A 25772-nucleotide genomic window follows, 5' to 3' on the forward strand; every position below is an offset into this window, starting at 1 on the left:
TTTGCATATACATTTTGTATGGGAGAAGTGACAACTCATATGTAAAAAACATACCGTGTAAAGTACCCATAAGACTAGACAAAATGCATGCAACAAAAAAATGTTTACGAAACTTTGTATAGAAATACCCTTAACAGGTTGCAGTTAATTCAAAATCGCAACCAAGGAGGAACATTTCATGTAAGTCGATGGTCAGACTAGCAAGGTTTCTTGAAACCAATTTCGTTAAATTTTCTTTTCAAGTTTCGTTAGTGTCCACACACGTTAACCTAAAATTTAAGATTTTTGCGTGTCCTCTTTATTTTACCATTCGCGTTTGTTGTGTTTCCGATACCAATAAAAACAAAACTAACATAAATAAACTAAAAAACAACACAAAATATTTAACATAAATAATTAAATTAATATTAGCTTCGTTCCCGTACTTTTTAATAGTAAAACTCGTAAAAGAGAGAAATAGAGAAAAATTGTTGTCACACAAAAGTTTATTCACAAAGTTCGGGAACGGAAAAATGGAAAATACGTCAAAAAAACTGGAACAAATGTCAAAGTCGGCGTATCAGCCAATCAGACGCCGGCAACCATGTTACTATTTTTTTACTCGCCCAAATTTGTCGTGTAAAAAGTTTTTAAAGAGAGCGTCATTCAGCGCCATTTTTGTTTAAAGAGAAGTGAACATTTTACAACTTTTTTGTGTACGGGAACGCTTTTTCGAGTAAAATGTGTAAAAGTCGTAAAAATTGTAAAAAGTTTTTAGTTCTGGAACACAGCTATTAATGGTAAAATTTTCACTATTCCATTAATTAAATTTTATTATTAAATCTTTTTATGCTTGTTTTGTTGTTAACGTTTGCTTGAGAAAATAAAAATGAAAGAAAATGGAAGAAAAAATCTTGCAACGAATGACAAGAAGAGGCAACACAACAAACACAGAAAACCATGTACATGGGTTTCACTACTTCATACCCCTCGCCTATAAACTTGACGTCGCCATGTTGAAATCGTGCTAGTCTGACCATCGACTAATGGTATCAGAAACGAAATTTATGAATTCAAGGATCTATTCAAGAATAATTCTATGTCAATTGGATCGGTAAATTCGGTTAAATACGTAAAAATGTATAAAAGAAATAAAAAAATGTTATATCACCATATCGTAATATAACATTATGTTAAATTCAAAAGCCATTCACTGAAGAATTATAGCAAAAAATGTCTTATCTTGTTGTATTTATGTCTTTGTGGGAAATGAAAACTTTTATAAAGGAGAAAACTGTCAAATGAAAAAAATTATAAAGGAAATATTTTTCATTTCAAATTTTCATAGAACAAGAATCCATTCGCAGCTATTCGAATATAAAAAGTCAAATGCCTTTATAAAAAAATATTTTTGTTGTAATTTCCCCAACAACATTAAGAACATTTTGACAAAACATATTCAAAATTTTACGATGTCACTACCTGCGTAATTGTGCCATGATATTTCAAGTTTTGCGTTGACATACATGGGTATATGGTTGATAAATTCATTAATGATTTTTATAAGAGAACGCTCGAATAGTCAAATTTGAATCTTCAATATGACTTTTGATTAATGGGCCCGGCACATACGGTCCGTTGCGAGCCACGTCACGCATTAAAAATAACAACCACATGAAAAATGTGTAAAGCTTGGTTTACATTTACGAAATCAATCGATTTCAACAGTCAATTCCATTGGTCCCGGTCCACACTAGTGTGAATTTAATTAAAACATTTCATGAAAGTAGGCGTTCTTAAATCGAATTCCCGGCTACATCAATTTTATGATTTTACTCTACTATGGAAGTCGATCTAGAGACGCATAATTTCATGCAATTTTTCAATGAAATCACTCTAGTGGGGACCAGGACTTACTTAAACGTCAAATAAAATCCAATAGATTTCGGATGACTTTTCATTTGACATATTCGCAAAGGAATTGGTACCCCGGTTACACTTAACCGGATTAACCGAGTGGGTTTGGATTTCATATGTCAATTCCATAGCGCAAACATCAAATAAATCCTCTCGAAGTGGGTTAACCCGCCAAAAAACTGTAGTGTAACCGCACTATAACAGTTGAAATCGAGTGGATTTCATAAATGTAAACCAAGCATAAGTGACGCCAAGTTTGTTCTTGAAGTTTTCATGTGGTTGCTGTAACGTGACGCTACGACCTTAATGTTTGGTTTACATTCGGCGTCTTTTCGTGATTTCGAAGGCGTTTCGTGATTTCGCGCGGAATCAAGCAAAAATTATCATGATTTCGCATACAAAAATGAAATCATCTCATTTCGTGATTTCAGCGAAATCAACATCGAAATCGCAGTACACATGATATACAACCTTGTTATTGCCTGAAAAAGTACCAAAAGTTGCAACACTTTTCACGTATCAGAATAAACAAGGTAGATGGTCAATTGATGCAACAAAAAATTTTAGTATCAAAATTTGTAAACAATGTGAAAAAAATATTAAATTACTTTGTCACAATGCTATTTGTCAGTGTGTTATTGTACTTTTTTTTTAATGGTAATGTTAGAAAAAAGAGCGAATTGTCAAAAATTGATTCCCCATACAAATTTCTTAAAAAATAATGGAACGAAAAAATTACGGAAATTGCAAAAACTGCAGCAAATCAACGTATCAGCTATCGTATTTAGATGATAATGAACATGTTGCTAGTTTCTACTATGCCAAAATTATACGGCAAAAAACAGGAGAATAGGGTGTTATTCGGCGCTGTTTTTCTTTAAAGAGAAGCATGGTTTAATAAGAAAGGTTAGCCAAAGCTTTATGTCAATTTAAATTTTTTTCATTCGAGTATGCCTAAAACTTCAAAACAATATAAACAAAATGTGTATGTGTGTGTCGTGTTTGAATAATATGCCAAACAACTTTAAAAACAATCGAAATCAATGATTTTTAAAATTGTTTTTAGACCATTTGTATGGAAGAAATTGGTGAGATTTGCATTGAAACAATCAGTTTATCATATTCACAACTCGATTATGTGGAGAAAACTTAACTCTTCATTCATTTTTCGCGTTTTTTATAAAATGCTCAAAAAATGCATTGTAAACAAACCCAATTGTTGCTTTTATTTTGAAGTTTTAGGAATTCAAGAAAAACAAGGGTTCTTTAGATTTTTTTCATTTAAATCTACCTCTTTACTTATACCATGAAGAGAAGTGCAAGTCTTGCTAAACTTCGGAGTACGGGAACGCATTTTTAGCACTAAACTGGAAAACTGCTGCAAGTTCTGAACACAACTTTTATCTATCAAAATTTATTATTATGATGTCTCAACGATAAAATCATTTTTTATTTTTTCATTTGTTATTACTATACACAATTAATACGATATATAGATAATTTTACGATAATTTTCTAAATAAAGTTGTAAAGTTCTATATTGTCGTATATTTTTGATGACTAATTCAATTTACAACAACTTGTTTTGAAAATTCATGTTCGATCAGCTGCGCATATGCATCTACCTTGATCATTGTGATATGTTTGAAATCAAAAAAAAAAAAAGTGTAAACACCGGGATGTATTTCAGGATTTCGTGAAATCCAGTGGATTTTAGAGCGCAAGTGTAAACTTGGCATAAGTGCATACAATATGCTCCATCCGAGCTTTATGTTTGGTTTACATTCGGCGTCGTTTCGTGATTTCGAAGGCGTTTCGTGATTTCGCGCGGAATCAGGCTAAATTTATCATGATTTTGCAAACGAAAATGAAATCATCTCATTTCGTGATTTCAGCGAAATCAACATCGAAATCACAGTACACATGATATACAACCCTGTTTTTGCCTAAAAAAGTACCAAAAGTTTCAACACTTTTCACGTATCACAATAAACAAGGTAGATGGTCAATTGCTGCAACAAAAAATTTTAGTATCAAAATTTGTAAACAATGTGAAAAAAATATTAAATTACTTTTTTACAATGCTATTTTTCATTGTGTTCCCGTACTTTTTTAATGGTAATGTTAGAAAAAAGAGCGAATTGTCAAAAATGTCTTCCCATACAAATTTCTTAAAAAATACGGGAACGGAAAAATGACGGAAATTGCAGAAACTCCTTCATAAATGTCAAAATCAACGTATCAGCCATGGTACAATAATTCTTAGGTAGGCCACAGCTAACAGCTGATTACAATTTTTTTTTTGTTATGGCTTAATCTGTCAAAACCGTGTTGACATGCAGAGTTGATATTTATTATTGATCAAAAAATTCAACTCTGTTTTGTTTTCATTTCAACATTTCGTTCTTCTTCTTCTTTGTTTACTCATCCGTTATCATTCACCAAAACCATTTTGACGTTTTAAGCCATAGCGACAGGGTTGTATTTTTTTTGGCGATTCTCATACCTGGCCTACCTATGAATTATTGTACCATGGTATCAGCTATCATATTAGATGCCAATGATACTTGCTGCTAGTTTCAGAAAACAGGAGAAGAAGGTGTTATTCGGCGCTATTTTTGTTTAAAGAGAAGTGCAAGTTTTGCTAGATTTCGGAGTACGGGCACCCATTTTTAGCAGTAAACGGGAAAACTACTGCAAGTTCTAATTTTATGCAGGTTCTGAGCACAACTTTTATCTATCAAAATTTATTATTATGATGTCTCAACGATAAAATCATTTTTTTTTATTTTTTTCATTTGTTAGTACTATACACAATTAATACGATATATAGATAATTTTACGATAATTTTCCAAATAAAGTTGTAAAGTTCTATATTTTTATATTTTTGATGACTAATTCAATTTACAATAACTTGTGAAAATTCATGTTCGATCAGCTGCACATATGCATCTACCTTGATAATTTTGATATGTTTGAAATCAACAAAAAATAATTGTAAACACCGGGGTGTATTTCAGGATTTCGTGGAATCCAGTGGATTTTGGAGCGCTAGTGTAAACTTGGCATAACATACTCAAAATTTTACGATACCGCTACCTGGGTAATTGTGCCATGGACACCATACAATTCACATACATAGAGCCATTATTACATGTGTTCTTTTACTATCTGATGGATTTGAAAATCCAAAATAAACTAACTTGGAGGCATTAAACATATAATTTTCACATTGAAATTTAATGGCAAGAAGCTCCTCTCTGAAATTCCATCATCACTTTTAACTTTGAGTTAACCGGAACGCTATAAATCTGTTCGGTAAATCCAAACTATAACAAAAGAAGACTTGTAATAATGGGGGATAGTTTGTTCATATTTACATTAGGCAATTTTCCTTGCGGCAATTGTGAGTTTTATGGAGAAAGGGTGAGGAATATGGTAACCCTTTGCCTCTCAACACCCTCTCTCACCGACAAACTGACAATTGCCACAAGGAAAATTGCCATTTTCAAAAGTAAAGGCCATAACCGAATCAATCGTCGCTTGCTTTGCTTGCTTCACCAAATGTCAAATTATATAGGAATGCCAGAGCCTCTTTGCAAATCCGCATGCGTTCTCCTTTAGGAGGCTCTGGCATTCCTTTATTTAATGAAGCAAGCAAAGCAAGCGACGATTGATTCTGTTCTGGCCTTAAAGACCTCGTCACATAAGAGGATTTCTGGCTTAATGCATTAAGCTGCATGTTCTTCCGGCTTTAAAGCGCTGAGTACATAAGCTGCCTTGCCTGCTTACCTTGCGAAATATTTGCTACTTATTTTTGATTAACAGCGTGTTTTTGTAAAAATGCTTGGCTGTCACACGAACCGTTCGTACTAAAACGTATACGTTCAAAATTTGGTTCTTGTAAAATTTTACGAACCATTCGTTTTTATCTAAAAGCTTTCGTCTATATCATAAAAGCTTTTATATTTCAGGGTTTCCATGATACTTATTTTGTGAATTTTGCATAGCCATCTGCACGTAAAATGTGTTACTTGATGGCAACCCCGATAAACATATGACAAACAAAAAATAAGAAAAAAATGTAATCAAATTTGTCGAAAAATAATTGTGATAATAGCTTCGTTCCAGTACTTTTTTAATGGTAAAATGTTCAAAAGAGAAAACTGGCAAAAATGAGTTCAACGCACACATTTTTCCAAAATGTACGGGAACGGAAAAATGGCAGAAACGTCAAAAAATCTGGAACAAATGTCAAAGTCGGCGTGTCAGCGAATCGGAAGCCGGCAAACATGTTGCACATTTTTGCTCGCTCAAATTTGTCGTGTAAAAAGTTTCTAAAGAGAAAGCCATTCAGCGCCATTTTTGTTCAAAGAGAAGTGAACATTTTGCAACTTTTTTGGTGTACGGGAACGCATTTCGGGGAAAAATTTTCAAAATGTGTTAAATGTGTAAAAACTTTTTAGTTCTGGAACGAAGCTAATATGAAGAAACGGATGTACATATACGCGTGTGCTTCTATGGAAATAAATAAAATTGCATTCCCTTCCAGTTTTCGTGGGTTTTGTGCCATTTATTACTCAAATTATTTAATTTTCATTCAAAACGATGGGTCTTCTCCATTCGTTTATTTTTGACGTATTCGTTCGTCTAATTTTGTTACGAAAACCAAAAAATTACGAAAATAAAAAGCTTTCATTCGATTGTCACACGAATACAAACGTCAACCGCTATGAAAACCAAATTGTGTCTTCGTTCATGAAATCGACAAACCAATGGACAAAAACTCGCTGTAAAAATATGTTTTGACAGCAAATGAAGACATCAGTTGGTATTATTGTATCACCTTCTTTCTTGCACCATGAATGTCCCGGTCCACACTAGAGTGATTTCATTGAAAAACTTGCATGAATTCGGAATTCGATTTAAGAACACCTAATTTCATTAAACTTGTTAATTAAATTCACCTTTGTCCCGGGCCACATCAGAATAATTTCACTGAAATTTTAACATGAAATTACTCTAAAGCCACACACTGAAACTTTCATACGATACTTTCCCATTATTTTGGCGTTCTTAAAAAAAAGGTGGCAACAGTAGAACATACAAGACGTATTGTTTTTTAACCAAAAATATTTCCAAATTTTATTGAATTTTCAAACATCAAGAAAACAATCAGGCTTCCTTATTGCATTGATTTGCAATGGGGGATCCTGATCCTCTCCTTCCTGATATGGATTTTGATTGCACGGAAGTAATTGCGTCAACATCAAATATCCCTGTACCGGCATTCGTGAATGCAGTAAATACACAAACAAAACCAATAAAACATAATGAGCGCAAAAGACAACGGCTTGAAGCTATCAATGCAGACATTTCTGATATTAATGCAAGGATAAAGAATTTTGTCCAGCAAGATCGGAATAAATATGGTATTCTTGGTGCTTTGGCTGACATTGACATAGATGCTCCAGCCCCTGTCAGCAATTCCATCCCAACCAAGCCCAAGGATGTGAGTCCTAAACCTAAAGTTTCATGGTGTCCGCCCATTTTTGTCTTTAATGTTAATGTTAAGACACTGGCCGACGGATTAAAATCGTCTGTACCTGACTCTACATTCACAATTTAGAATGTAAATAAAAACAAAAGCAAAATATACTTCACTGATCCAAATGTGCATGCCGCAATGATGGCCTATTTAAAAGACAAGAATATTCAATCCTATTCTTATACACCATAGGGATATGCAGTGAAATGCAATAATCGGTTTTTCGATTATACGGTTTTCGTGAAAAACTTAAAACTCGATTTTTGGTTAGTCGATTTTTAGAGAGTGCACTAAAAGTCGAGTTTCGATTATTCGTTAACCGCCAAAAACCGATCATAATCGAATATAATCGATCATTTTCGTTGATGCAATCTGTGATGTACATACATATGTACAAAAAAGTACCGTTAATTACGCATTTTTACCACACCCAATAGTCAACTACGACTAATAGTCGTCCACGATTAATAGTCGACTACGAATAATAATAGACTACGACTAATGTTCGACTACGAATAATAGTTGACTCCGACTTTCGAAAGTCGATTAAGAATAATCGATTATACGGTTTTCGCACAGTCAATAGTCGACTACGATTTTTAGAGATTTTGCGGCTAATAACCGATTAATCGATTAACCGAAATCGGTTTTACGTATCCCTAATACACCAAAGGAACTTAAACAGACTTCCTTAATTCTTCGTGGTCTCTATAATCATGCTTCTCCTGAACAAGTGAAGCAAGAGTTGGATATAATTATGCCAAACATGGTGAATAACGTAACAAAATATAAAACTCTTTATTCTATTAAAAATAAAACGGAAACTGGTCTCATGTTGGTTTCCTTATACCCCGAAAAGAAATTCGGTGAAGTTACACACATCAAAGAAATTTTTAGTCAAAAGATTTATTGGGAGAAACCCAAAAAGAAAAGTGGCGATCTTCAATGCTTCAGATGTCAACGGTGGGGACACGTCTCCCGTAATTGTAATTCTTCATACAATTGTGTTAAGTGCAACCAAACACACCTTCCTAAAGAATGTCAAAGGTCGAGTTCAGATACAACTGAACCGTATTGTATCAACTGCGGTAAGCATGGGCACCCATGGTATAAGTAAAGAGGTAGATTTAAATGAAAAAAATCTATAGAACCCTTGTTTTTCTTGAATTCCTAAAACTTCAAAATAAAAGCAACAAGTGGGTTTGTTTACAATGCATTTTTTGAGCATTTTATAAAAAACGCGAAAAATGAATGAAGAGTTAAGTTTTCTCCACATAATCGAGTTGTGAATATGATAAACTGATTGTTTCAATGCAAATCTCACCAATTTCTTCCATACAAATGGTCTAAAAACAATTTTAAAAATCATTGAATTCGATTGTTTTTAAAATTGTTTGGCATATTATTCAAACACCACACACACATACACAGTTTGTTTATATTGTTTTGAAGTTTTAGGCATACTCGAATGAAAAAATTTAATTTGACATAAAGCTTTGGCTAACCTTTATTATTAAACCATGTGGGCACCCAGCGAATTTCAGAGGCTGCCCTGTCTACAAAAAATATGTACTAGCCAGAAAAAACAAGGTGGCCAAAGCACTTGAAGAAAAGGCGACAGCTCAAAGAAATGTATCCAAAATACTTAACGCTGCCAAGTTCTCTCCTGGCAAATCATTTTCTAATCTGTTCCGAAACGACAAAATTAGCCAACCGGCTCCTAAACAAAAACCACAACTCATTGAGCAGTTTTTAGAACTTGCAACATTTTTCTTGGAGCCAGAGGAACTCACTCTGGAAGAAGAAATAAAGTTGTTCTTATCAAACTATAAAAATATGTCAAGGGATGAAGCCAAAAAGCAGTTTCTTCAGATTTTATCAAAAGTAAGATCTAATTATGGACCATAGATCTATAAAATTTCTTACATTCAACGTGAGATCACTTGTGGATAAAAGTCGGCAAGTGGAGCTAGCAAACATGCTTCATGCTTACAACATCGACATCGCATTCATTCAAGAATGCCATTTAAGAAGAAACAAGTTTATTAAGATTAATGGGTACAACTTTATCTATGATAATTCTCCGCTTGGTGTTGCAGTCTTAATCAAAAAATCAATTCAATTTCAACGAATCCCCAGTGAAGACATGGGTAAAATACTTTATTCATCCAAATTGAAATGCGTTCCATTGAATCATGCAAGAAATATCTGGTTGGTTCTGCATATATCCCCTGCAGCTTCCCCGCTCAAGGACTTGAATTGGACCTAAACAAACTGTTACAACTTGCCGGCAACTTCGATGGCTTTGTTATTGGCGGAGATTTAAACTCCAAAAGCCCATCTTTGGGCGATATCTACGAAAACACAAACGGAATCGTGGCTCAACGATAATTCGATGGAGGTCATCAGGATTTGTGATTCAAGTCCTTCTTATCCAAATGGTCCATCATTTTTAGACCATTTCTTAATCAGTACACATTTGGTGGATACTTTAAGTCAAAACTACACTATATCCACAAAACCGACATTTTCGGATCATTTCCCTATAAAGTTGGAGTTGAAACTTGAACACTCTGATATCACTTTGAATCCTCCCCAATGTTTTACATCTTACAAAAATACTGATTGGGATAACTTTCGACAAGATCTGGACATAATTTCGCGACTATTAATACCGTCACATTGCAGTAACTTGGAAAATGATGAAATTGATTGCATCATTAACAACTTTAATCATGGATTTGCACAAGTTCATAGCTCACATTCACAAAAAATTGAGTTAAAGGATGGAAAATTGCCTCTCTCCGACAGAGTACGACATTTTCTTAAGATCAAACATCAGTGGCAGAAAAACCTCAAAAAAATCTTTCATCGCTATGGCAATAGAACAAGCCGTGAGTATTCCCTTCTCTCAAAACAAATACAGCTTCTAAAAATAATTATTAAAGAGCTCATTAATATTGAAACTACGGAAATGTTCAACAATAGATTGAAGAAAATCAAACCTAGTCCATCAGCATTCAAAGAAATTGCAAAATTTACAGGAAAATCCAAGTCTACCACTTGTAATAAAATACAGGTCGGAGATAACATAATAACAAACAGTCAAGACATTGCACTTAAATTTCAAAACTTTTATTCATCAATTTTTGATGAAACATTGCCTGTACTTCCTGTTGATGACCTCCATAGTGTTATCATGTGTAAATGCAACATCACCGCGCATTTACTCCTTTGATGAATTTTTTAACGCTCTTGATAATCCAGATTCTTACCATTTTGTTTCACCTGAAAAGATAAGATGTATAATTAGCAACGTAAATTCAAAAAGATCTTATGGACCTGATGGAGTCTCTAATTTCATCATCAAAAAATTTCCTGATTCCACAATAAACCTTTTTACCTGTCTCTTCAATAACTGCATAAACAACGGGTATTTCCCCTCACAGTGGAAGATCGCCAAAGTAATTCCAATTAAGAAAAAAGCCACCATCGACAGTATGGACAACTTCCGTCCCATCTCTCTTCTATCAAACATTGGAAAACTGTTTGAACTGGTCCTGAAAGAGAAAATAGAAAACGAATTTTCATTTGATCCTATTCCTAGTTTTCAATTCGGTTTTAAACGAAGTCACTCTACTCAGCATGCATTACTTAAATTCCACAACGACATTACGTCGAAATTAATTAATCAAGAATGCACGGTTGCCATATCGCTGGATATTCTGAAAGCGTTTGACTCGGTATGTCACATCGGAGTCTTATACACGTTAATAGATATTGGCCTTGATCCTTTTATGGTAAAAATAATGCAGAGTTTCTTCATGTCACGAAAATTTATGGTGCAAATTAAAGATACATGTTCTTCTCTGGGTGATGTAAAACGTGGTGTCCCACAGGGCAGTATCTTAGCGCCATACTTATTCAACATCTTTCTATATGATTTCCCACACGTCTCTCGTCACTCAAAAGCCATCCTGTACGCAGATGACTGTCTCATCTACGCGCATAACACGTCACCATCTTGTGCATTAAACTATGCATCCACTCACCTCAACATCATCAACGACTACTACAAGCGATGGGGAATACAAATCAATGTTGCCAAATCCGTCGCGATATGCATTCGAAATACATCAGGAAAGTGCCCCAGGTTTGTAGTACCAGAAAGCAAAAGGTTGAGATTGTCACTGGAAGGCGCAGACATCCCCTTCAAAACTTCCATGAAGTACTTAGGCATCAACTTCAACAATCTGCTTAAGTTCAATGTCCATGCGCGCTCAAACATAGTAAAAGCCAAGAAAATATTAGGAAAGTTTTCATATATTTTGAATAGTAAATACTTACCGCAGAACACCAAACTTCTGCTATATAAAGTGGCCGTACGATCCATCCTTTTATACGGGTTTCCAATCTGGTTTACTATTTCGCCAATAGTAGCCAAAGAATTGGAAATACTTGAAAGAAAGGTTTTAAGGAAATGTGTCAATAAACACTTTGAAAATCAGCATAAAAGGTACTCCAATACTTACATCCATAATTCTGCAGGAGTTATTCCTTTCTGTAAGTACGCACTTCACCATCATAGAAAGTTTATTGATACGCTGGCTGCACATGAAAACTCACTAATGAGCTCAATATATGAATTGGAAAAAGACACTTCATGGAACAATTCGCCTTACCTATCATCCGTAGGCATAATAAATGAACTTCCGCTAGAAGACGACAATGATTATAGAATTCCACCTAATTGATTTTTTATGTTTCTTTTTGACATTGCTACCAGATCTACCATTTTTCCGTTCCTTTACTTTTCTGGTAAAAATGTTCATGAGAGAGCAATTTTGACACTTTTCTCTTTTACCACTTTTACCATTAAAAAAGTAAAGGAACAAAGCTTAAAACATCGCTTATGCCCGTAATTTCTACGCGAGTTCATGAGTTCATAGATATCCCCCGTGTAAGCAAAATTTCATAATTTCAATCCATAGGTAACGTTACCGGGTCGAAAACGGCCGTGTTACTTACACCAAGGATTTTGCCTGGTTGATCGTTGCCAATGTGTTAAACATTGTAAAACACTAATATGTGGCAATGTTTTTACGAAATCATGAATGAAAATCACCAATGTTACCACATGTTTTAAAAATTTACACGCCTCGGTAAATGGCACGTAGAAAGTACCAAACGCGTAGGTAAAGATAACTAATAGGTGGTTACCTAGGGCTAGAAATTACGGGCATTATAAGTGGGGTACACACGATCAGTTTTGACTGTCAGTTTTGCTCAAATAATCGGTTGCTTTCCAGCGTGGCCGCTAATTTTTGTCAGTCATCACGCAACCACAAAATATTTTGTGCTTGCTGGATGTCTTGAAATTTATCGATATTTCTGAAAAATCGACAGTCAAAACTGATCGTGTGTACCCCACTATAGAGGCGGTACAATTGGCCTGTTCCCTTACTTTATAAAGTGGTAAAAGTCGTAAAAGTTGTATAATACTATGTTTATATTTACGAAATCCACTCGATTTCAACTGTCAATTCCATTGCTCAAACGTCAAATGAAATCCAATCGATTTCAGGATGAGTTTTCATTTGACGTATACGCAAAGGAATTGACAGCTGAAATCGAGTGGATTTCGTAAATGTAAACACAGTATAAGTCATAAACGATTTTCATATAAATTTTGTGTACGGGAACGCAAAATGTGTAAAAGTGGTAAAAATTTTAAAAACTTTTTAGTTCTGGAACAGAGCTAAAATTTGTTAATATGTGTGGTATTTTGTTAAACTTGAAAAGAATAATGACCTAATAAACATGTGCTTTTTTGTTTTCAAAAGCAAACGATTGAAACAGCTTCTTTTTTTCAATGAATTACCAGCGACACCAAACATTTTTGCAAGAATTCTACTTTCTACGAGAAATTATGCATTTAGTGGAATGATATGGAAACATTCAAATTGAAAATCTAACGAGTTGCCATTCATGTTTTTCAAAATATTCAATCAAATGTGAAAAATTATTTTTTTCAAATTCCAGTAATTTATAGACATTTCCATGGTATAAGTAAAGAGGTAGATTTAAATGAAAAAAATCTATAGAACCCTTGTTTTTCTTGAATTCCTAAAACTTCAAAATAAAAGCAACAAGTGGGTTTGTTTACAATCCATTTTTTTAGCATTTTATAAAAAACGCGAAAAATGAATGAAGAGTTAAGTTTTCTCCACATAATCGAGTCGTGAATATGATAAACTGATTGTTTCAATGCAAATCTCACCAATTTCTTCCATACAAATGATCTAAAAACAATTTTAAAAATCATTGAATTCGATTGTTTTTAAAATTGTTTGGCATATTATTCAAACACCACACACACATACACAGTTTGTTTATATTGTTTTGAAGTTTTAGGCATACTCGAATGAAAAAATTTAAATTGACATAAAGCTTTGGCTAACCTTTCTTATTAAACCATGGACATTTCCTTATTTTGTTTAAGGGGTGTTTACACTATATATGAATGTCATATGAGATGTCAAATTTGCTACCTGTGAATGTTGTACACATAGTGTGACCACTATGAAAATTTTTATCTATCAAAATGTTGTGGCAACTCATATGTAAATTTTTCATTTAGTGAGCGCTCTATTCGGCCATGTATTTTCGTATGCAGATGAGAAATTAATTATTAGAAGAAAACAATTTTGCCAAAAAAATTTAGGAAATAGGTAAAGAAAACGAAAATGTAAGTGCGATTAAAGTTTTTAACAAAATAAATTGTGTTAGTGCCGGTCCACACTAGAGGGATGTCAACGAAATAATTTCATGAAATTAGGCGTTCTTAGATCGAGTTCCATACTAAAGTAATTTTATAAAATTGCAGTAGTGGGTAACTCGATTTAAGAACGCCTAATTTCATGAAATTATTTCATTGAAATCGCTCTAGTGTGGACCGGGCCTTATTTGCGTGATCTATATTTTGTGGTCATATGAAATTGTATGCTAGTGTGAACGCAAAAACTAAAAGTGGTATGGACTTTGACAAACCTAAAGGATGTCGAATAGATAAAAGATGTGACAGCTCATATGACATTGATAGATAGTGTAAACACCCCCTCACCTGGAAATCGAACACGGACATAAAGTATGCAAGGTGGGAAAGCTTACCATTAAATCACGGTAACACGGTGTTAAATTTTTCCTGCAAATTATATCACACTATCACAGTCCCAATTTACATTAGGCGAGTTTACTTGCGGCAATTGTAATTTTGTAGGAGAGAGAGGTGAGGCATATGGTAACCCTTTGCCTCTCAGCACCCTCTCTCATCTACAAACTGACAATTGCCGCAAGTAAACTCGCCTAATGTAAATTGGGACACACTATCAAAAGGACAACTTACACCTTATACTATGTTTACATTTACGAAATCCACTCGATTTCAACTGTCAAATCCATAGGTTAAACGTCAATTGAAATCCAATGGATTTCAGATGAGATTTCATTTGACGTTTGAGCTATGGAATTGACAGATGAAATCGAGTGGATTTCGTAAATGTAAACTAATAGCCCGTTTAGACTAGTCATTTTAAATCGACTCGATTTCTAAATCCAACTTTCAAATCCTAGTTGTTTAGACTAATCTAAAATGATATAAGATGCCAGTCAGCTGATCTTTGTTTACGTATACATACGCGAATTTGCAAAAATAATTGCTTGAAAATTAAATATGGAATGGAATACTGCAAAAAATAATCTGACAAATATGTTATTTACAATTTATATTAAATTAAAGCTACATCCATTTTATTTTTATTTAATATTTTTCTATTTTTCCGCTTCTGTTTGTTTTTGTGTGTTTGTGTTTACAGTTATTTGAAAAATGTAAATAATAGGGTTATGACTTTTTTACAACCTCACATCCCTGTGTCATATTTTAGGTGAGCTTTTGCATAAGATTAGATAAAATCTTAATTACAAGGTGATTCGGTAGAAAAAAGCTCACTCACAAAAAGCTTTTAAAGTTTTTTTAGATGAGCTTTTTGGAAACAAAATTGGAGTCACTTTAAACACATAAATAACTCAAAGCAATCGTTAAAGCCACACGACATATCCGGAATGACATAAGCTTTTGTTTCTCACCAATTTTATAGTCATATTATTACATATATAGCATTTTATATCATATATAGCTTTATTCCATGTATCACGGGGACGTTTTTCAATATTTAAATGGAATAAAAATTAAAAAATAAAAATAAATAAAAATTTTAGTCATTAATAGGCAAAATGTCATTTATTCGTGCATCAGGAAAAAAATTTTGGAGGACATTTTTTTTCATTTCATAGGATTTTCCAAAAAAAATTGTCAAAGTGGTAAATGGAAAAAAACGTTACTTTTGGCATTAATAGGCAAAAGTTCATTCACTCTCGCTACAGCAAATCATTTTTGAGAAAAAAGGTCATAAAGTCATAACCCTAGTAAATAAACGACACATGAACATAGTTGCCAATTTTGGTACGGAGCGCAATAGTTGCATTTTTAGGAGCAAAAAGCAGTGTTGTATATCAAAATATTTCGATTTAACATTTGATTTAAAACAAATCCAAGTTTTGAGTTGATTTAATTTTGTATGGTAAATCAGGGTGGATTTGGGTGGATTAAGCACTTAAATCGAGATAATGCCCTTAATCATCGTATAAGGGTATAGTCTAAACGGGCTATAAGCATTATTGACAATATACATCAAGGTAAATTTATAGAAGGAATGTGCATGAATTACAACAACTAACAAATTTACATAAACAACATTGTTGGTATTGAAAATTAATTGTCAAAGAAAATATTGAATAATAGGGCCGTTCCAAAACTTTTCTTAGGAAAAAAATAAATACATTTTGAAAATCCTCCAAAATAGAACAAATTTGAATGACAATGTAAATATAAAGCATTCAGAACTGTCGTAGGTCATTTTTATTGCATGTTTAGGAAGAAAAACAGTATTTTATGGTAGCAATTTTCGAAGTTTCAAATTTCATGAGCAGACCCTATTACATTTTGAAAACTAAATTTACAAAAAAAGTAGGAATACAGCTGATTGTCACTTCTACCTTGTATAAATGTACCTTGATATACATATGGTAACATGGGGCGCCTTCGCCAATGGGGCGGCTACGCCAGCGCCGATTTTCTCGCAAAATATAAGTGCTAGAAAAAAATTCGTTAAAAGCAAAATTGTGAGTTTAATGAAGATCTATCATCTCCCAAAAGTTGGCAGTTGTGTCATAGGTATGATAGCCGACGCACGCGGTTTTGTGTTTTCAGGGTATTGGGAAAAATAATTATGGCAGGTATTTTTTGTGATATCTTCTTTACCTTTTGTGATATCAAAAACACATTTTACCCTGCGTTTACAAATGCCAGTATTGGCAAGACAATATCAAAAATACAAACCTTTTTCACAAATACATTGATACATTTTTAAATATGTGTAGAGAAAAATATGAATGTATTGGTGAAAATGGTTTGTAACTTAGCTATTGTCTTGCCAATACTGTCTGTGTGTAAACGCCTAGTTATACCGTTAGAAGACAACTACTGAAGAATATAAATCCCAATAATTCGCATGAAAAAAGCAATTGCAAATGTCAATATATTAATATTATGAAATATGTAAGGGGTGGGGCGCCTACGTCATGATAGGGGCGTGGTGGGTTAATTTTCGAAATATGTCATGTTTAACTTAAATACTTTATACGATATATATAACACACAATAATATGAAGTTAAAATCAAATATTATCCTAAACGTATCTTGTTTTAGTTATATTATGATTTTTGTACCTAATTTTGTACCTACTTTAATTAACCGGTAGGATCGGTTACTTTTTGTGAATTTTAAAATAATTTTGATTATTCAATAGAAAACATGTTCCTTTTTTGCATAATGTTGATATTTAAGGAATAAGTATGGTAAATTACAGTTTTAGAGTCCGTTTGAGAAAGTTCAATATCGATGGCGAAGCTGCCCCATGGGTGGGGAGGCTTCGCCACTTTTTACACATTTTGTAAATTCTCAAAAATAATATTTTAAGAACAAAATTATAACCATTTAAATATCAAAACTTGTAATAAAGATACGCTAATATTAGTACCAAAAATAATATTTGAAAAAACTTTAACGGTGCCGGTATGAGAACATTTTGAACGAAAACGTGGCGAAGGCGCCCCATGTTACCATAAATGATTTCGATGATGTCATTCGGAAAAGATGCATCGAAGTCTGTTCTCTGACTAATAATAGCCAAAATCTTAACATATTTTTTTTTTAAATTTTATTTATATACAACTTCGTTTATGTTAAATAAAATTGTGTTTCTTCGTAGCTACTCGGTAATCTGGACACCGCCAAAACATGCGGAAGAAGTTTACTCTTGAAGTTTTGTTGTAACGCAACGCTCAACGCGTCGTATGTGCAGAGGCCTTTTGGATGATAAAACAAAATCAATTGCGGTGGCATAAAATGCAGAGTAGAGGAAGTAAACTCAGCCACAGTTAAATGTAATTGAGAATTTTTATAATATGTGTAAATGTAATAAAGTTTTTAATATTCTTGTTTTACACCATGGTTTAATAATAAAGGTTAGCCAAAGCTTTATGTCAATTTAAATTTTTTCATTCGAGTATGCCTAAAACTTCAAAACAATATAAACAAACTGTGTATGTGTGTGTGGTGTTTGAATAATATGCCAAACACTTTTAAAAACACTCGAATTCAATGATTTTTAAAATTGTTTTTAGACCATTTGTATGGAAGAGATTGGTGAGATTTGCATTGAAACAATCAGTCGATCATATTCACAATTCGATTATTTGGAGAAAACATAACTCTTCATTCAATTTTCTCGTTTTTTATAAAATGCTCAAAAAATGCATTGTAAACAAACTCACTTGTTGCTTTTATTTTGAAGTTTTAGGAATTCAAGAAAAACAAGGGTTCTATAGATATTTTTCATTTAAATCTACCTCTTTACTTATACCATGGTTTTACACAAATAATAAATGCTTTTTATTTCTTTTGGGATATTTTGCAATGGCTCGCATTTTTATAGCATCATTAAACTGCATTTAAATTCAATCCAAACCACTGCATCAAATGCTGTGATTTGGATCGAAAATTATGACACGTAAAAAGTGCTGCCGCTATTGATACTTTTTTTGGAAGTGTCGAGATTTTTTGTAGAAAACACAATTTATAATCTGAAAATGTGTGTTTTTGGCCATCGCTGGTCTAAATATACTGTTACAGTACGTTTACTAGGCGTTTACACCAGACAATTTGTCTTCAAATACAACTCTGACTTACTAACACATACATACATTTGTCGGCTGTCTTCCAGCTGTCCTTCATTTTTTCACAGATAGTTGGGTTAACAAATACTTGAAATCTTTGTAAAAATAAGTGAGATAATTGGAATGAGTTAAAAAAGAACATGAACAAAAACAAAATATGTGAACGGAAAACAAAAAGAAATCAACGAGTTTCATTCAAAATTTTACAACTGTTTTTGTCGTTGTATGGACGCCTACGTCACACATGCAAGTTTTGGGTTTTTAGACAATCAATACATGTACTGAACTGTCCTGTCATGTGTAAACGCAGGTTTACAAGTAAATACCCATAAAAATCTTTCATGTAAACATTGCGTAAAATGCCATTGAACATTTATTGGAAGAAATGCTCCACGCTACTGCAATACACAAATTTTTTGAAAATTACATAATTTTTTTAATAGTGGTGTTGATAATGGAAAAATTATATATGTATATGTATGTAATTATATTTATTTATTTTATAAAAAAATACTATTGAAATACGCCGACAATCATTTGCGGCATACGTAAAACAATGCGCTGCCTCCTTCATTTAGACAGGCAATCATACCCATGCTTGACAAGCACGTGTGAATGGGGAACGACTGATGATTGAAACGGAAATGGCCGTGCTTGACGTGAAATCAAGTCTTTTTGTTTTCGGGTTTTCAGGAGGTGTGTGGTATTTGTGCACATGTTGCAATTTTTTATTAATTTTTTCTAATTTTAAGTTGTTAAAATTCCAGGTTAATCACCATGCCGCCAAAGTTTGATCCTACTGAAGTTAAGTTAGGTAAATTGACAGAAAAAAACTTGTGATTTTGTAGTGAAATGAAACTAACCTAAAGTCGTCCATTTATTACAGTTTACTTGCGCTGCGTTGGCGGTGAAGTCGGCGCCACTTCTTCCTTGGCCCCTAAAATTGGTCCTTTGGGTTTGGTAAGTTTTTAGTGGACAATGACATGCGTGAAATTCATGCTAATTCGTCATATGATTTTTATTGTTTTGTGTATTTTAGTCCCCAAAGAAAGTTGGTGATGACATCGCCAAGGCTACCTCAGACTGGAAGGGTTTGAAAATCACAGTATGCTTGACCATCCAAAACAGACAGGCCTCAATCTCTGTTGTTCCTTCTGCTGCCTCTTTGATCATTAAGGCTTTGAAAGAACCTCCACGTGACAGGAAGAAGCAAAAGAACAGTAAGTATCTGTTTACTTCTGCTGCTGCGATGTTTTTGTGTACTACTATGTGTTTATACAATTTGTATTTGTTTTCTAGTTAAGCACTCTGGTAATGTTACCTTTGATGACATCCTTTCTATTGCCCGCACCATGAGACCCAGATCAATGGCCCGTGGATTAGATGGAACATGCAAGGAAATTTTGGGCACAGCTCAAAGTGTCGGTTGCACCGTTGACGGTCGCCCACCACACGACCTTATTGACGACATTAACAGTGGCGCTCTTGAAATTCCATCGGAATAAGTTAATATTTTGCGTTGCATTGTTTATTAGACAGAGTGACTAAAAATATTAAATGTTTTTTAAGAAAGAAATTTACAAGTTTTTTTTAATGTGGTGGTGGTACACGGGTTACGTGCGGCAAATAAATCACAATAAACAAAATCGACTTTTAGTGATGAAGAAAAAAGCGTGTCATTGACGGTCGCCACTACACGGTTAAATTATCCTGGATTTTAAACGAAACGAAATTGTCTTTCCGAGTAATCAATTAATTTGAAAAGACAATCCTAGAAATTTATTTGTGGAAACTCATGTTACAAATATGGCTCTGTAGTGGAATTCTGTAAGTCATTTTTTGAGTTACCGACAAAAGTCGATAACATTAAAACGCATAATTATGAATGAAAAGTATCAATAAAAGTTGACAGCATTGTTGCTGTCGGTAGAATTTAGCAACAGCTTTATTTTGGTTGTTAACTTACCGAAAAATTTGGCTAATTACCGAAATTATAGGCATTTTAATTTTACCGATATTTGTCGGTAACTCGAAAAATGAGTTACAGAATTCCACTACTGATTCAGATGTTCAATGGAGTGAATTAGTGGTCACAGAAGAATTCTTGTAAATTTATACTTCGTAAACTACACTTTTTTTCTTTTATTATTGCAGAAATATTGCTCTTATGTTTATCTTTTTTAATGAAGAATTGCGGCTTCGATTTTTTCCTTAAAGTAAAGTTAGTGCCATTCTAACAGTTCAATTAATATTCAATCCTGTACACTCAATAAATTCAAGTTAACAATTTCTTGGGCTGAGATACATATGTGCTCAGTTCCAAAACCTTCAAGAACAAGAACAATTTTTCCTTTATGATATCGAAAAAATAGTAAAAATTAGTAGATTTTTGCAGTACTGGATCAAGCCAGGAATGAAATACGTATGTGAAAAACTTCTTAGTAATCTTAAGCAGGGCCACAAGAACTACGATCGGTAAAAATTTCCAAAGGATCCTATACTATAGGTCTCAGAACACACCAAATCTGGAAATCTTGTTTAAACGTCAGGAAACCTAATATGAGTTTATTCAAAATTGTCTCACAAAACATAATTTAAAATGGATGGAACAAAGACAAAAATTATTATTTGTTAAATGTCCCTAAATGAAGTCTCTATTTACATTATATATTATGAAAACATATACATTAAAAAACGCGAAATATTTCTTAACTTTTTTGGAAATAGCAATCTTATCTTATAACAGTAAACAAATTCATCCAATGTTCTTCAGGAAGAAGAAATCTTCGACGTACAAAGTACATTACGGAAGAAGGAAAACTAGTTAAAATCTATAACGTTTTTCTTCCTTCTCTACGGAAAAGTACCACAAGGACTACTTTCAGTACAAATTTCCAAATGATCATTGAAAAGACTTTATACTGCACCTAAGCAAATATACATATGTAGCCTTACATAGATCCTCTTCCAACTTGATGTACGTTTGAATGAGATTATGGGGTTATTCTGAACGTAAATTCCCTCTTTATGTTGAAACGGCGGGATGACAAAACATTTCTATTTCCAGCCCTATTCTGAACATTCCCATGGGAGATGTTTCCCACGGGAGCAAAATTTCCCATTCCCACGCTTTCCAGATTCTCAACGACGTGGGAACAGCAACAAATGGAGAATATATTTCGAAATTAGTTACACTAAATTATTATAGCATACTTTTGGGGGGTGTAATTTTGTTTTATAATACAAAATGCATATTTGCACTGAATTCACGGTTTTTGAATTAGGTTAGTAAACGCACAAATCTCCTAATTCAACAACCGTGCATTAATTTACGGATTTTTTAAGTGAATGGAGTCAAACGTTGTGTGGTGTTGTACTAATACTTACATTTTCTTCAAAATGTGCGAACTGGTGTAAGTATTTTTTTAATTATTAGCATGGTACAATAATACAGGTAGCATTATCATGCCAGCTGATGGTAACACAATGTGTCAACTGCATTGAATTGATGTCAAATTTTGACACCTTATGTTACCAACAATTGCCGATGCGGCTACCCAAATTTTGACACCTTATGTTACCAACAATTGCCGATGCGGCTACCTGTGTATTTGTACCATGATTATTAGGCAAACCATGGTATAATAAGAAAGGTATGGCAGTGGTTTTAACGGACGATGTAGCCGCTCAATTCGTTTGGACCCGAATTGATGCCACGACACCCAACGCATTCCCGTCATGTGCATTGGGACCACACGACACGCTGCATTTGTTTAGCTCACTCACCACTGTCTCCTGATTCTTTATGAACGCAACCAGTCCATGTTGCAGAATTTTTGAGTCTGAATACAGAGGAAGCAGCACCAGATAACTGAAATATCTATGTACATATTTGCGATTCTACATCTGTAGCAGCAACGTTTTTAGCAGATCCACATAAAAAAATATTTGTTTTTCTTTACAAGGATCCATTTATTTTTTTAACATTTTATTGATTTTGAAAACAAAACATAAACAAAACTTGAAGTTTGTCACAATTGGCAATTTTGAAAGAAAGCGGTCATAGGTGTGGCTTGATTTTCTATGGTTTTTATGAACCTGTTCTACCTTCCTTATTCTACCATGAGGGATTTGACTTTTCGTAATTGTGCCATGGTATTTACCGAAAACATGGGATATTTTGGAACATTAATTACATTTTGAAAACATTTATTTGTAACCTTGAATTACATGTTAATTAAACTGTACAACAAAATTGAACTTTTTTTAAATTACAAGAAACCCCGCACAGATTATGAAAGCGGACCGAAAAAAAGAAGACACGTGTATCGGGGTTTTGAAAGTTTACGTCGGCAATTAACCTGAATAGGCGTGGCAAGTTCCGCACATTTCTACAAGTTATGAAATATTCGACATCAGATTCCTTGGAATCCTTGCATTTTCGGTATAAAGTGCCTTTGACAATATTACTGACATAAAAAATTAACCCCCATGCGAGTCACTAATGGGGTCTTTTTGGTCCATTTTTCAAAATAGTTTAAATACTCCTTTAAAATGAGATCCTATCAAATCAAAATATTCTACAAAATTATTTGTCATACAATTTTACTACAGGTCCCCGAATACACCAAAACTCTAAATCGTACCTAAACGCCAGGAATCTGCCAAAAGTAAAATCACGTTTTAGGGTTAATGTTGTACTTTATCTGAGTTTATTACGTTTTGTCCCACAAAACTTCATTTTAGATAGAAGACGTCAAAGACAAAAATATTCTCCATCAAATTTCAATATAAGTCGCCAAATAAATGAAATATGTATTTACAATATATATCAAGAAAATATATACATCAAATTTTCCAACAACACACCCAAATATTTTTTGAATAAATTTGTTTTGTTCCTTTTTGGGGTTGATGCATGAAAGTAACATGAAACTTAGTTTTAGACGAAAGGTGGTAAAAGAAGAAATATTCTACCTAAAATTTTACTATAAGTCCCAGAACAAACTATATATCTAAGTACAATACTTTGTTAAGAAAATTACGTTACAAAATTAGATATTATAGGTAGAAATTATTTGTTAAACTTTTAGAATCTTAATTGAAATTTATTCCATACTTAGTCAAAATCTCCTAAAGTGCTTCACTTTTTGGGGATTGTGTCAAAAGAAGAAATGTTCCAAATCAAATTTCATTATGAGTTTCTGAACAAAAGAAATTAGTAGCTATAATATTTAACATCTCCGGAAGCTTTCACTTTTCATAGATGATTGAGGACTATATTGTTGTTGTTGTTGTAGCAGCACGAAACCTACGTTGAAGCATAGGTTTGATGCTGGGACTATATTCTACCGTTTTTATTCACATTTTCGTTATCTGCGGTCACAAAATATATTTTATTGATGTTTTTCATAATAAATTCTTTCAGAAGATTATGTGTGCTCGATCCAAACTGTTTTTGAAATATCTATGGTGAATATATATAGGGAAAATATTGATAACCCAGGTCGGACTTTGAAAAATTACGTTTTTTAGTACTATAAACTAAAATAACTTCATCAGGATAATTCATAGGTTCCTGATATTGTATGTGAAAATGCGGGGATAGTCTACGGCTATTCTCCAGTGATTATATCTAACATACGAGTCGTAACATCCATGATTTTGGCATTGTCCTAAATACTATAATGGTTGCAGCTACTCCTGCTCTGACAAAATTGAATGAATTAACCCTTGAAATCGAAGTAACTAGCCATATTCTAACTAAATTTGTTATGATCATTCATGATACACACATGTTTGTAAGTTTTTTGGGCGTTTAGGTACGATTTAGAGTTTTGGTTTATTCGGGGACCTATAGTACAATTTTAAGACAAATAATTTTGTAGAATATTTTGATTTGATACGATCTCATTTTAAAGGAGTTTTTAAACTTTTTTGATAAAATGGACCAAAAAGACCCCATTAGTGACTCGCATAGGGGTTAATTTTTTTCATAAAAAGATACCTCACATTATGTGTGTTCGTTTACTCAAAATTTGTACAAATTGTTACTGGATGTTGTTCGTTTACTCTACAGTACAATGCAGAAGACCTTAGTCAATTGAAAGAAGTTACTGGACTTGTACAAATTTGTACAAATTGTTGAGTAAACGAACACACCTATTGTTGTCAGTCACTTTATACCTAAAATGCAAGGATTCCAAGCAATCTGATGTCGAATATTTCAAAACCTGTAGAAATGGGCGGAACTTGCCATGCCTATTCAGGTTACTTCTCGACGTAAATTTTCAAAACGCCGGTACACGTGTCTTCTTTTTTCGGAGAAGACACGTGTACTGTATTGTACAGTGTTATTGGTTTGGGCTATTATTGTTGAACTAAATACTCAGGAAATGTCGCCAACATTACTGAGGGTTATTTTGCCACCGTTGGAAATTTGATGTTGCCTGGCCTGTGAATCTGGTCTTAAACAAGTCGAACAACACAGGACTAAATTTTCATATAGGCCCATATTACCGCCGATTTTTGGATCAAACAGTTTATGACCCAATTTTGTTGTTGTTGATAAATTTCGCGGAATTCTTGTCGCAAATTACATACAGAAGGCCTTGAATTGTCTTGTAATATGGTCTAATTCAGACGAAATGTACAATTACCCGAAACTGTTCGCCAGTATAGTGACGGTAAGTATCATTATACGACGCAGTATAAATTTCATGTTTTTTGGTGGTTTTTACATTTTAATGTTTTGGAAGCTTTTGGAGCAGGTTTGTAACAATATATTTCACATTTCTGATTCAATAGATGTCCAAGGATTGTATCAGACCATATTACAAGACAATTCAAAGCCTTCTGTATGTAATTTGCGCCAAGAATTCCAAGGAATTTATTAACTTCCTTATAAATTTCAGGAAAAACGTGCAATTATCGACGCCTAGGAAGGTATATTGTTGCACAAGAATAACTTC

The 25772-nt window shown here is 33.4% G+C and overlaps 1 protein-coding gene across 1 annotated transcript; it reads left to right on the top strand.

Moving 5' to 3' along the window:
• The first annotated feature begins 19494 nt into the window (after positions 1-19494).
• Positions 19495-20377, top strand: RpL12 (ribosomal protein L12). Its single transcript, XM_073987910.1, has 4 exons — positions 19495-19615; positions 19688-19761; positions 19841-20021; positions 20101-20377. Exons 1-4 carry the CDS (start codon positions 19579-19581, stop codon positions 20304-20306), a joined length of 498 nt encoding a protein of 165 aa, XP_073844011.1. The 5' UTR covers positions 19495-19578; the 3' UTR covers positions 20307-20377.
• Positions 20378-25772: the final 5395 nt, after the last annotated feature.

Source organism: Musca autumnalis, unplaced genomic scaffold (genome assembly GCF_047663935.1).
Source record: "Musca autumnalis isolate F117 unplaced genomic scaffold, ASM4766393v1 scaffold_4, whole genome shotgun sequence".
NCBI lineage: Eukaryota > Metazoa > Arthropoda > Insecta > Diptera > Muscidae > Musca > Musca autumnalis.

Coding starts and splice junctions, on each gene's coding strand:
- RpL12 (XM_073987910.1), top strand. CDS start 19,579: ATGCCGCCAAAGTTTGATCCTACTGAAGTTAAGTTAG. Junction 19,616..19,687: donor TCCTACTGAAGTTAAGTTAG/GTAAATTGACAG, acceptor CATTTATTACAG/TTTACTTGCGCTGCGTTGGC. Junction 19,762..19,840: donor AAATTGGTCCTTTGGGTTTG/GTAAGTTTTTAG, acceptor TGTGTATTTTAG/TCCCCAAAGAAAGTTGGTGA.